At 38.0% G+C, this 14,724-nt stretch overlaps 1 protein-coding gene across 1 annotated transcript; it reads right to left on the reverse strand.

Annotated features, from left to right (window-relative positions):
* Positions 1 to 2,851: 2,851 nt before the first annotated feature.
* Positions 2,852 to 9,431, reverse strand: LOC134627183 (rac GTPase-activating protein 1-like). Its single transcript, XM_063473126.1, has 17 exons — positions 9,354 to 9,431; positions 8,907 to 9,000; positions 7,715 to 7,917; positions 7,346 to 7,500; positions 7,025 to 7,094; positions 6,818 to 6,871; positions 6,581 to 6,658; positions 6,377 to 6,494; positions 6,049 to 6,197; positions 5,770 to 5,934; positions 5,582 to 5,677; positions 5,203 to 5,401; positions 4,907 to 5,012; positions 4,615 to 4,747; positions 4,319 to 4,427; positions 3,992 to 4,100; positions 2,852 to 3,014 (listed from the first exon to the last, which is right to left on the reverse strand). Exons 2-17 carry the CDS (start codon positions 8,989 to 8,991, stop codon positions 2,939 to 2,941), a joined length of 1,905 nt encoding a protein of 634 aa, XP_063329196.1. The 5' UTR covers positions 8,992 to 9,000; positions 9,354 to 9,431; the 3' UTR covers positions 2,852 to 2,938.
* Positions 9,432 to 14,724: the final 5,293 nt, after the last annotated feature.

A 14,724-nucleotide genomic window follows, 5' to 3' on the forward strand; every position in this document is an offset into this window, starting at 1 on the left:
ATTAACAGCTGGTTCAGCCCATCTCCTCTTCTTGATATGATTTTAAAAGTATATCTCAATGATGCCTTGCCTAATTCACAAACAAGTTTTCCACTCTGAAGATCAAGTTCTCAAAACACAGAATTAATGTGTACAGAGCATTTCTCTGGTGCTTTACTTGACTTTTTTCCTTCAGAGATGTATTGATTAGATGCGTTATTAGATGTTCGGATTTGACAGTCATCCATTTCTTTGACATCATCCTGACCTTAAGCAGACAATGGTGTAAACAGCGTGTACATGCCGCACGGCCGAAAGGTTGACACGTACACTTTATTTTCACTCAATAACGGCAATAAGTAAACCTTGTGAATTGGGTAATTTATTGATTACATTCAGCTTCCAGAGACGGTGGTGGTAGTATTGTTGTTCCCTTTGCCATCACTGCCTGCAATTCACTGTATAAATAGAGGAATTAAACAGTGTTGTTGTTATGTGTTTACCAGCTTACACTGTAATTTATTTAAGAGCTCTTAATTGGACTACTTACTCATTTGGCCCTCGCTGGTCCCATAGCAGAACGGAGCTCTATCACTGCACACTGGGGCATGCTGGAATATGGAGCTACAGAGACACACTGCACACAGCCAGCTGTTTGATGTCTGCAACCGTCGAGCGTATGCTGCACCGTACAGCATAAATAAACACACAATCCCCCGATGAGAGGACAGATCGACACACAGGAGACCTTATTTCAGGCTAATGAACTATTAATGCTGATTTGAAATTCAAACATTTTTGGAGGGTCTTTTTTTTGCAGTCATTCGAGGCTCGCTGTGTGTGAGACAGAGAATGAAAGGAAGAGAGAACAAACCAATTTGGATGAACTATGCGCACACTATTTTCACACACGCACGCACACACTCAACACAGCTGGGCTTAGATCTCTGAGGGGCTGATGTGTTGCTGAAGCTCTGTATTAAATGAGGCCATAGAAAATCTATGTCAATGGGTTCAGCCTGGCTTAGCACTCTCCACAGTATCTGTTAATGGAATAACTATAAGATGTATAAATGATCACTGCTTTAATTCATAATAATGTTGGACCTCATCGCCTGCCCATTCAGCCCAACAGATTATGGAAATAGCTGTAATGACTATTGGAACAATGAGCCAAATTGCATTATCATTCAGTGCCACGTCAGCTTTGGAATAGCTGGTACGGTGCTTTTGCCCTTTCACTGAAGATCTTCAATAGCAATGGCCAGCATTCAATTTACACCAGGAAAAATTAAGCATTAAACATGAAAGGTTTTAGGCTGTGCATTAATAACCTGCTGATTTAATAGGGTAATACTAATCCATGTTCAAGTATAAGAGGGTTTTGTTTAGACTGAATTACCAGTAACAAAATCATATCCTACACGTCTGGTCTTACATGCTCTACAGTCTTCTTTCAGCAGGGTTCCTCAACCCACATGTCTAACCTCATGCACAAATACCACCTACCAACACAAAAGAAACACTCTTTGCGTTTTATTTTTAGTTCAGGCATTGACTTCCACGTTATATGAGCAAAGACAAACTGAAAAATATTAAGATTCACAGGCTCTCTGATGAATGACAATCGTTTACACATGATTTCATTAGAGAAAAAGAACCACATGAAGGAATACATGTACAAGGATGTACCAAATATGCATAAAATAATGCAGTATTACAGGATTCTTACAACCACAAACAACAGGATGTAGTTTTCATAAGTCAAAATGTTTCCGTTTTTATCCAAATGAATATCTCACCCCAAATGCCTTTATTTGAACCGGTACCATCGCACAGAGATTTGCTACAGGTGATGATGAGAGCAGAAGACTGACTTTTCTTATCGTTAGTCTAATGGTGCAAGAAAGCTACAAATACTTCACTGTGCATGCATGCAAATGAGTTTTCACAGTAATACATTAAAACAGCTGAAGCTTTATTTTGTTATGACCGCATAAATGTGAGTCACAGATCTCTTGACTTAACCATCCCACGTTAGTAGAGTAACTTCTAAATATCTGCTGATATATTAAATGAATCGAGTGCCAGGATTTCTGACTGATTACGTACATAGTATACAGTATGGTGTCTTTATAGGTTACGATTGCATATGGAAAGTGGTGCAACAGCAGCCTCTAGTGGTAAATGTTACCATGTAGAAAATACACTTTGGTTTTTACAGTGTGCAAAAAGCATTCTAATTTCCCAACGGGTATCAGTGTTTACACAGAATATATTTTTTAAGTATTTGAAAGTTTTTCTCAAAAAAATGCCATGATTGGTAAAGATCAGACTGTGTCAACATGAATATATAAAACAAAACATAAAATCATTAAAACAAATGTTTTAATGATACGACAACCAATGCTCTCAACATAAAAATAAAAACATACTAGCCAATATTAGTGATTCTCACCTCTTTGTTCATTCTAGCTCTGTGTGCTTTTCATGTGTGCTGATGCATACCAATGACTTTCTTATGGTCTATGATGCATCCATGTAACTGTGGTTACAACCACATGTTCAAGGTGGGGGGGGGGGGGGGGGGGGCAGCATTGAAAACAGCATTAAACATCACATGAAGTAGGAAATCTCAATCCCTAAATTAGTGTGAGTATGGTTGCTCGGTCATTAAAAACTCTTATAATCACAGACGGAGCCGATAATAAAACATTAGTGATTAAAGATACAAAAAAAAAAAAAAAAAATCCTACATTCTCTCATCTTTTAAAAAGAACAAAAATCTTGTTAGAAAGCTTTCTGAAAAAATATCTTCAGTAATTAAATTGGTAAAGTTATTGTGCTAAATTTGCATAGTCATATTCCAACATGATTATATAAATATACATATATATTCATTTACTGCAGTAAGTAACCTAAAAGCATAATGTAGTGAGGGGTTTTTCTTTCGTTACCATTACTTCAGCTGGGGGGAAGCAAAGAAGCTTCCCTGGCGATTACAGGCAGATGTCGCTTTGCTCTTGCTCCCAAATCTAAGGATGCAGAGGTCAGGGTTGAAGGGAGCACACAGAATGAGAAGGTTAGTAAAAGTCATTTCAGACAAACAACTGAATCACTATTAAGATTATTGTTTTGAGGGAAAACCAGGAATCAATTCCTTATATGTGGACAACTGAGCCAACTTAATTTGATTATTGACTGCTCTCTATGCAGGCAGTCATGTTACTTACACGTGGCTTTTAGCACCCCGAAAAACTTTCACAATCCAACATTTTCCAATTCTCTCTACCATAATATATTGAGAGACAAATTTCTGCATATCCAATCTGAAGCCTTTAGTTAATATCATAAATGCATAGGAATATCCGCAAGCTGTTTTATTTCCCGCTGATTAAATGACAAGAACAGCAATGGATCTGCTCTAGTCCAGAGTCTCAGTAAGTACTGCTAGTGGCACAGCATGTTTATACTTGTACTTTTTACAATGTGACAAATTGAAATGTATCATGTCTCTTGGAACCTATGAGGGAAGAAACAGCTTCACCTTTTTTAGTCAAGTATGTGGATTTTGAATGCTGAAGTTCCGAAATCCTGAAGTCTCGACATGATGTTGCTCACAGGATGAGATGTGAGGTCAAATATGTCCGATATTCTGTTGTTTTGTCAGTTGATGTATCATATACAGTACCAAACAAATTATAGCCAGAATCCTTTTATTTATGTATTTTCTTGATTACTTATCCACCTCAGGGTCTTTGTAATAGAATACAGAAAAATAAACTGGAAATTTAAAATTTGTCTGCCTTTAGCTCAGAATTAAAGTGCGTGTTCTGGAACTTCCTGAACCTTGTTATGTTGAGGGCAGAGATGTGAAAAAACTAAACCATCAGATGTAAATTTGACTGATTTAAATTGATAACATTTCAGTCTGGATAAGATGTATCAATCTAACAACTCTGCTTCGATCTTGTTTACTGTGAAAAGAATTGGAAAAAGAGAGTGAACTCACAAGGTGGTACTGGAGAGGGTCTGCTTCATGCGCTGAGACAGTGAACTGGAGGAAGGTGTTTTGGCCATCATCTGGTGCTCTGGAGTAGTTACTGGCCCGAGTATGCTCACTAAAGATAAACCCATAAATCAACAGAACCTCAATTTAACAAGACAATATTATCAAATCTGTTGAGTATAAATGCTGAAAAAAAGGATTAAGGTTGGTTGATTTGATTCGATTTTTATTGTATGCCCATTTGCTCCACCAGTTCTAAAATCTAATCAAACCCACTTTTATCGGGGTATTCATTTTAGAGGAGCCTTAATGTACCTTTCATTGATTTACCTTTGTGGTTTGGAGTGTCAGTGTTGTGAGCATTGTCAATGCTTGCATTATCTGGATAAGCAAACTGGCTCCAATAGCTGTCTGGAATACTGAGCAAGCGCTCTATAACCTAAGAAGACAGGAAATAAATCCATTATTTATAGTCGAACACACTGAAGGACAGAAACACTGATCACTGAGGTACAACCACACACGCACACGCACACACACACACTATGTGCTACTTTATAAGACATGCATTAGAGTTCTAAACATAATGCCTATGCTGAGAAGCCAGTCCTTATTCTTCACTTTACCCTTGGTTGCCTGTTGGTGTCGTGCAGGATGGTCATAGGGTCTGGGTTAGGAACAGCATGACCTACAAGGGTGGGGCCAAACACCCTGGCCAGGTTATTTACATCCATCTTGGTGTCCACACTTCGAGACACCCTGATAATAGAAAGAAATTGAGTCTTCTTGAGCTGACCTTATAATGCAGATTCAAGAGATTTCAAAATTACAAACTGTAAATCTTGTGTATTAAGCAGAGTAAATTAAAAATAAGATAAAAGGATTCTTAACACGACTAAAGAAAGGAATGAAAATTACTTCTGCAGATGGATCATCAGACAGGCCAGTGTGTCTCGGTTTGGTTGAGGCAGCTCACTCATCGTCTGATACAACATAGCAAGACTGTTGTCATCATCCTGGATTTCTACAACATCCAAAAAAATAAAATAAATAAATAATAAGTACATAAGATATTTTATATTCATGGATACTCTTCCCTCTATCCCAGGCAGGAAATTCAACCACTCAGTGCAAATTCAGCTCTCTTAAAATAAAAGCGTCAAACATTCAAACACATAAGAATTCCTGCAGGTCCTGCAGTCTCACAAACTCACCCGCTGCTTCCATGAAGGTTTTGTTGAGGTGGAAGGTGAGCAGTGGCTCTGGAAGGTTTCTGAGGAAGTCTTTGAGGACGCCTGCAATGACATTAATGTCTTCGACTTTGTTAAGAGGAGGTAGAGTCTTTCCTCTAATGAGCTTTTCCTTCAGCTCTTTCACCACACGCTCATGGCCAGAGACTCTGTACAGGCCAACCTGGGGTAAGGAGGAAAAAAAAAACCAAACTAGAACTCAGCTCTCACTGTGACTCTGCTTTACTTTGAAGTAAAATACCTAATTAGATGGAATCGATCTACTGTTATCACTTAACGGAAAGGATTGAACTGTTAACATGAAAACAACAAGTAAACAGGGCTTCAATAATGCCTTTCCCACCTCATGTAGGCCTCTTTTTTCAATCTCCTTAATGCAGTAGATAACCAAAGCAGGGATCATTGGAGCAGTGAGTGGAGCAAAGTCAGCCAGAGTAGACTACACAAGAATTATATCAATTAATTTCTATGAAAATAAAATCATGCAAAATATATGGAATAGAAGCGATGAGACCAATAAGAACAATGTACCTCTGTGTTCTTGACAGGAGTATTAAGAGCAGTAGGATTACAGGGCATGGGACACAGGTCACGACACTCAGGATGGGCCACAGCCCTGCAATCCTGGCAGCGAAGATACAGCTTGCCAAACTTTGTTCTTCTTCCACATGACACACAAAACTCTGACCGGATCACCTTAGTGATAGAGGGAACACAATTCAATTAAACAGGCTGGTGGGGATTAAGAAGATAGAGATATAATCTCAGTTATTTACAGTGAATTCATTTTAGTCAAGAATTTAGCCGTACTGTTTTGGAGATGAAGTGATGTTTCTTTCCTCCTTCATTAGTTTTGGGAGTCTGGAGTTGGGCTGGAAATTCTGAGACAGGTGTTCTGGGAGTCTCGCTGACAGTTTCAGAGTCGTCAGTAGTCGGTGTAACACTCCAAGATGGAGCAACTGCAGGCACACGTAATGTCACATGTAAATCAAACCCCAAAACACTGAGGAAACTCACCAGTCCAAATCACTTATTTCAAGCGTACATTGGTTGTTTGGTTGGTTTTGGTTGGTTGGTTGCTTTGTTAGACAAGTGTGTTCATAAGAGGCTATAAATAAAAGATGAAGAAAATTCTTACCGCTCTTCTTTCTGCTGCGCGTCCAGTAGGGCACGGTCTCAATGGTGGAGACAGCCTCAACAGCGCCACCATTTACAGGTACAGTGATGGTTGTTTTGGCCACAATGGATTCATTCATCTGAAGTGTAAGGAAGGAGATATTTCATACTAATTCATAGATACAACATGTTATTTAGCACATCCAGCTGCAGAGGTCAGTATTACCCTATCTGATGGGCATCCAGTAGAGCGAGGCTTTTTCACTGCCTGTAAGTGACCTTCTGAAGGTTTTCTGGAGGAACGCTGTGGATTGAAATTGAATTTTCAAAACCAAAGTAAATATCAAGAGACATCTGATATCCCTTCTGACACTGAAACATGTCAAGATGACACAGAAAATTAAAAAAAATCAATGCAAGAAAAGATTAATGTGTGCAAAATGTGATTTAAGGCATGACTCACTCGTTTCTGTCGCCTGTGCAGTCTAACATTCTTCATCACAGATGAATCCCAGTCCTGCGGAAAAAGCAGAAAACCACAGCACTTTACATTCACTTGGCCAATTTACTATTGATGTTTCTCAAAAACCAACAAACAAAAAAAACAACTATGCTGTCACACCATTTGATCAGCAGTTCTCATAAGATAAACTTTTAAGGATCATTTTACCAAAGAGTCATCCGTATGGTCGTAGCTGATGTCTGACAGCAAAGAAGCTGATTCATCAATAGTAGTCAGTCTGTAAGACAGATCAAGTTAGTTGTCTTTGTATATGTCAAGTTTAAGAATAACACGGTTTTAATCACACATATGAAATTCTCTCCCTTAAAGTGTTCATGCATATGTGCTAACCTGCTACATACAATAAGAGCTTAGCTTGTCATTGCTGAGTATAGCCATTTCTTCTCAGCGTGTTTTTGTCCCCCTCCCATGCAAAAAAAAAAAAAGAAGAAGAAGAAGAAGAAAGAAACAGAAGTGTCTCCTTCTGACCTTCGGCTGGAGTTGAGGTTGCTCTTTGCAGCTTGTGCTGCCTGGGAGTGGGCACTGAGGAAGGCCAGGGCTGAACGCTGTTCCTCACTGAGGAGGACGCTGCCACCGTTGTTCTCTGAAACCAGCAGCTCTCGGATCAGCTGTAGCTGCCGCTCCTTTTATACACAAGGTTGAAAGAAACGTGTTCATTCAGAAAAATGCATAACTGTCAGTTAGCAACAAATTAATTTGTAATCTACACAGTGAAATGGGCATCGTCATTATCTGAATATGAATCTTCATCTATTCTTTCTCCTTCTAATTTCACATCAGCAATCCTGCTGGTTACATAAAGAAAGAGTAGAATGAAAAAAACAGAGTAGCACTGACTAGCTTCTCATATACGGCCTCAGCTTTCTGTCGCCGGCGGATCTCCACGTCCACCTGGTTTCGAGCGTGTTTTAGTTTGACCTCCAAGGCTCCCCTCTCCGTCTCTGCTTTAGCCAGCATCTCCTTACAGGAAACTAGCTCCTCACCTGCCTGCAGCCATTTCTTGCGGCAATCCTCAAAGTTCACTGCCATCTGGAGGAACTCTGGAAAACAAGACAAGGGGATTAATGTATTGCTGCTGTGCACACTATACAATTCATTATTTTTATTACAAAACGTATGTATAAGTTCAACAAGGAAGATCTGTATCTCCTCATCTGTCCATTTTTACAGTGTTTGGCTGTTAGTCTATTTATTACATCACTTCTACTTTCCCACGCTGCAAAGCTCAATGCTAACACAATTGCTGTAGTCCAATCATCTTTCTTCAAACCAATTACCCTCAACTCTTCTTTAAATAGTACTGCTTATCTTTCATTCTCCCTTCCAGACTCCTTTGTGCAACCCACCTCCTCCCCATCCTTGCTTCATCCAAGCCTCCATCTTATCTTCACCGCCACACTCAAGTGGATCATGTCTTAATTCCCATCACCGCTGGGATTTTGTTCTGTTGTGATGGATCATTGGATTCTAATCGCCAAATAGCATAACTGAATTCTCTGTAGCAATAAATCATGTTCAATTGCTTCTAATGATGCCTCCTAATTGAAATTTAGATCTGTTATTTATATCTATACTATTTAGAAAGAGGACAAAAACATAAGATTGTTTGTAGTAAGTGAATAAATAAAAAATAAATGGAGATGATTGTGACTTTCTATTTATTTTACTACACTCCTAATAGTTATTTCAATTTCTATTTGTATTATCAGGTGCGTTATCAATATTCACTAGCCTTCTATATCCCTGACTGAGTGAACCTTTAAGTTACTAATGCAGAGGCTCTATAATCAGTGCTGATTCTGTGTCCATACAATTCATCACACCCTCTAACAAGTACTCGGATGGGAGGAGCAGGTTGGTGTTAATAAGTTGGCTGAAATACATCCACCTTAGTACAGCTACCAAGTATAACACAATTTCAGAGTAGATGCGCTTAATGCTGTTACTTAATGCTTACAAACACTGCAGTTTCACTGAAAGGCTTCTACAAAGGTAACTAATACCAAAGCTACGTAAGAAATTAACTTACGTGGTTCAATGCTCTCATTCAGACCGTCGACCTGGGCTCTGAGACTCTCAAACTGGTTGTACAGGTTCACTGCTGACAGCTCCATGGTGTCTTTCTGTAGATGTGTTAGCTGAAGATTAGTAAGACAATAATGTTCCTTTCACTTTAATTACACTTCACACTCTTAGTAATGAATCGAGTCAAAATGGGCAGTGACGTTAGACAAAAGGTTTATCGTATGACAAATAAATACTAGGTTTGTTTCCTTGTTGTTTAAGCACTAATATTGGCATTATCGTCAGTTTATTCAAACACTCGCAAGCGGCTAAGCTAACTCAATGCTAGGTTTATCATTACGATGAAGTCACTGGCATGCTAGCGCTAACTTTAGCAGGCTTGAGGTCAGCTGACTGTGCAGCCTATCGTTAAAATAACCGAAACAACACAGAAACAACAAGAACAACGTACCTATGCAATAAAGATGTTGTAACAGTGTGACGGGCAATGTAATGTAACACAATCCGATGCTAAGAGCGACGCTTATCCCCACAGTAACAACAAAGCCACACCTGCCCGATTAAGTTTACACATTCTTCCCCAAAGTTCAAAATCAGCGCCGCTTTTCTTCCTCGTCTATTGAAACCGGAAGTTTGTGCGCTCTGGCACCCCCATGGAACCGGAGTTGTAACTGCACCATAAATGTGCAGCTCTTTATGTCCGATTGAGCTCGAGTCATTGAGGGCCTTACGTAAGGATAACGAAAAAATAAACGAGAAGAAGGCAACCCTGCGTGTTCATCTGCATGTGCAATCATCAGATTTAATCTATCATATGATTAGCAAATAACAAGCAGCTTTCATTATCTGAAATGTTGCTGCATGAAAAAATAAAGAAATTATTCTAACATTTTATTGTTAAATACCTAATGATTAGTTCCATAAAAATGTAGAACTTTTGATCATCATATAGGATGCTTTTTCTTTTTACTTTATCCGCTGATCTAGTTTTTAACATGCTCTAGTTATATTGTAACTATTAATTAACTGATACATATTATTTTCCCTTACGGATCCATTGTATTGCTTCATCTAATATACATGAGGACATTGAAAGATGTTAAAAGACCTGCTCCAGTTAATTAATCAATCTCTTTATTAGTATTAATTATTATGATTATTACTATTTAATTAAGACACAAATCCGCAAGGGTGGCAGAATCATTGGTCAGAATTTGGAAGTGTTTGAGTCAGTGACAGACAGGAGGTCACTGAACAAACTGCTCTCCATTATGGACAACCCAGCACACCCTGCTCCACACTTCTGAGGCAGCAGAGTTCCTTCTCACTCTCTGACTGATTCATCCTCGCTGCCATAGAGAAGACTGCACTATCTCATAGTATAAGCAGGGGTGGATGTAGAGAAATTTTCTTAGGGTGGTATGAGGGTGGCATGGAAATGAAATGGGTTGGCAGTTCAAAGCCATTTTTTACACATATGCAGGTGTTACATTCTGTAATATGCATTATATATATCGTTAAAATACATCAAATGCAGTACGTATACACATGTTTCATATAAATATACTCTATAAATTTCTTATTTTCTTTAGCCCACATAATTAAACATTTCAGTTACATAAAACATGCAAATTTTGATTTTATGTACTGTATAGCCTATATAATAAGTATGTAGTCCAATAAGTATAAAATCCAGAAAGCTACACAACATAGGGGGGGGGGGGTCCATTTACAAACACAAGTCTAACTTAGTTTCACACTCTTTTTTTCTTAGAAACAATCAATGCTTACATGCTTAAATTTACACAAAATGCCAGAAATCTGCACTGTCATGAACACATTTTTCACCAACATCTCAAATACTATTAAAGATTAAAGGTGAGTGGATGGAATGACCGCTATATTAAACAGTTTAAAGGTAATGTTTGAAAAGCACATGTCAACTCAGAGTGTAATGAAAGAAACAAAACCTTAAATAAACACTGCATTCTTGATGGATTTTAACTGACTTAGTGCAAGCAATAGTTGCCAGTACGATTGTTTATTATGTTATTATGTACTCTATGTGTTAATGTGTTGCAGTTTCCCATTCATTTTCAGTTGTGTTAAATACATAAATAAAAAATACAGTGAAACAATAAAACTGGGGTTTCTGACAGTATTCATCTTTGCTGAAGCTCCACATAACTGCACTGGACCACACCCACACATACAGATGTCACATTGCATATGGACAAAAATCAAGCCATGCAGTCACAGCTAAACCTCAATCTTCTCTATATCTCATTGTAAATGTGTATAGTGAAAATAAAATGCATGCTGTTCTACCTGTAAACCTTAATAATGTGGTCTGGGTGTTCTCTGAATGTTTCAAGAACCAATAAACACAAAATAGTTTGAACTGGCCCTCATCTTCCAAGATGGAGCGGCACATTCCCTCTATGTCTGATTTCCTTCCAACCTTGACCCATTCCCTCTATGTCTGGTTAAACCCTTAAAATTGTGCATTCATATCAGTGTAGCAATGTGAAGAAAATACAGGCAGAACTAAGAAGATCCAGTTTTTCTATGAAAAACATTGGGCCTCATCCACTATGTGTATGGAAACATTGTCATCCTTTGCAAAAAAAAAACAAAAAACAAGTGCACAAGCAAAAATGCAGAAAACCTGTGCAAATTTAGTTCTTACCACTGTGTGTTTTTAGTCAACAACAATCCATATATTGCCATGCCTCTGCTTCTCTTTGCAAATAAACAAGTGGAGAAAGTGATGATGGTGTACGAAAGACGCCTGCATGAAAACAGGAGGAGATGTGATGAAAGAAATTGAATCAATAGTGTCACAAGTCAGGGATTTATCTATATTTTTAATACATGAATCTGTTTGTGTTCTACAAACAGATTTAGAAAACATGATGAAGCTCCAGCTGTCTTAGAAAAAGTACTAATAGTAATCATATAACTCTTTGTACCATTATTATTATTATTATTATTATTATTATTGTTGTTGTTGTTGTTGTTGTTGTTGTTGTTGGATTCTCCTTGGACCCCAAAACCAGGTCATGGTAATGGGAGGGATCTAGAGGTCTTTCATGGAGTCCAAATGGCTAGGGCTTAAAGGACGGTTCCTCGGGTTTGTGATGATCATTTGACATAAACTGACTGGACTGACCAACTCAGCTACAAGAAAACAAAAAGGTCATCTATGTTAATCATGAAATAATCAGAGAAATTAAGGGTTTAAATCTCAAGACATGTACAGATCATAGTAAAGAACAACTTTGCATGTTCTTGGTGGCTGTGAACAAAGTTTTGTGATAAATGAATGCAATCTATAATATTTGTGAATTATGAACACATTGCCATTAAGCTTGCATAGAGTTTCAGTGATGTTTAATAATGAATTCATGTTCAGCACTTAGGTTTTCATATTTGTATTTCAGTTAAATATCAGTCTATTGAAAATAAAACAGCTAAAGTCAGGTGAGAAACCTCAAGCCTGGTTATTGTATGCACACAATTTAAATTTCTCACCCATAACATACATCTGGACACCTGTATAGACTGCAATACTAAAGTGAATCTCACATAATGCACTCACATAAATATGATATATTTATTTAGATCAGTATCTCGCAGTACTTATTTTGCACACTATGCGTACAAGATCAAATTTGGCCACATCTCCCTAATCTCCCTCAACATTAGCTAAAAATAATTTGTTCATTAGATGTACAGTTTTCACAGCACTTGTAGAAAAAGCTCCTGGTAGCGCGTGAAAACCAAATTCGATTGTTGGCTTCTGCTCTTATACCTGCCGCTCAACACGTAAACCTTAGCACCTTGACTCCCAGTGTCACCTAAGCGAGGTGAAGGGATAAACATGTCGGCTTTATTTATTCAGAATAAGTTTCCCATAGTTACCATATTTTTAAAAAAAAAAAATTCTCATTTAGTTTCACAGTTTCGATAAGTATTTTAATAATTGTAATATGTAATGTATTTTAATCATCGATTCATCACAAAATATTTAAAGAAAATAAATCATCTTCATGCGGAAAAAATAAATAAAATAAAACATGAATATATATATATATATATATATATATAAAAAAAACCGTGTACAATAAAACTGGTGTACTGTGAAATATTGTCGGAGCGTTTAACTGCGCCATTGATAAAGACGTTTCGCCCTTTTTCCGTTGTAGTACAGAATGAAATTTACCTGAAATGTATTACAAACGCCTGTTTATAGTGATTTATGCCCAACTTTTCACTTTAAACTATTTTACAAACGCAAATTTCAAATTTGAATAAATAGCTATCCGTTAAGCTTTTACAATAGCCTATGAAGGTTAGAATTTAAACTAAATATGCATTTATAATTTTTTATTGAAAATATCTCTCCGTAAATGTTGTAAAGTCAAATAAAACTGGCAAATTAAAGTAAATCTCTACACCGCACCAGCCTTTTTTACACAGTATAGCCTCATAAAATCGATACAGCTGTGACATTAACCAAAAACACCAAGATGTACCAGAATAACGGGAAGAGTCCTCTTGCTATACCATGACCTGGTTACAGGGTCCAAGGAGTTTCCTTATATTGCATTCAGGGGATTCATTGACCCCAGACCCACTGCAGCTGACGACACCTTTTACCCACGTGCTGCAGAGTCCGAGGGAGAACACCATTCCACCTCCTCCTAGACTCACCAGCTGGTATGATGGTGCTGCCTGCTGGGTCAAGCCTCCATTCTCAGGGCAGTGGAATCAGGACACTGGTTCCCCTCAGATAATGCCACTGCTGATAGAAGCAGCAGGATGAATTCATAAGTGCGCAGCGCAGTACTATAATCTCTCCTCAAATTCAGAGATTTGGCTGACGTCGGTTGATTGGACTGCTTTTAACAGTGGAACTCCATAAGGACCCAAAATGTGCTGCAAAAACAACTTAAAATGATGTTCTTAATTTTTTATCGCAGAGCTCCTCCTTTCCTTTGGAATACTTTCATTAGCAGCAAGGAGTGGTGATCTGGCTGCTGCATGAATTTGGATGTCAGTGGGACAGTGGTGGTGCAGGCAAACTCGCTTACACCTGCAAACATTTAATAATTACAAAGTAAAATGTGAAAAAAAAAAGTGTTCTGTGGACCACAACAATATGATATAGGATAAGGTTAGGCGATTGGACGAATATATCGACCACCGACGATAGCCTGAGGCTTTCACCGATCATTTTTACAAGAGCGATTTATTTATTTGCGCATGAGTACGTTTGGTAATAATGTTGTTGGAAGCTAAGAGAAGCAGTCAACAGAAAAAAATAATAGGGTTGTTTTAACGGCACCCTCTTCCAGCTGCGAACAAATTCATTCATTCATTTACTCAAACTCATAATAGCCACTATGTAAGCGTCACCAATAAATGGACTTGTGCCTGCCCAGCTTTCAAGCTTGGAGATGCTTTTCAAAAAACATGTCCTGTAATAACACATAAAGCAAACCTGTGGCTATAAAATATAAAATGTAAAACAAGCCCAATCTTAGTTTTACAGTACTAACTACTCTAAAACATGACAATACTAGCTGATTCATGACATGTCAAACTCAGGACTTGGTGTGGGTCTGACGACCATCACAGTATTTATTTGCAGACTGATGAAAGAGTAAATGAGTTGAAAAGTTTCATGGAGACTTACAATCAGCTCAACTGTGCAGATTTATTCACCTTTGTTCACTCATGTCTGGTTTATTTAGCCCTGGTCACAAGTTGTTAAATGTAGGAATGATACACAAGTCCCATTGCTGTCCACTGTGTAA

This window comes from Pelmatolapia mariae, linkage group LG5 (genome assembly GCF_036321145.2).
Source record: "Pelmatolapia mariae isolate MD_Pm_ZW linkage group LG5, Pm_UMD_F_2, whole genome shotgun sequence".
In the NCBI taxonomy this organism is placed as follows: Eukaryota; Metazoa; Chordata; class Actinopteri; order Cichliformes; family Cichlidae; genus Pelmatolapia; species Pelmatolapia mariae.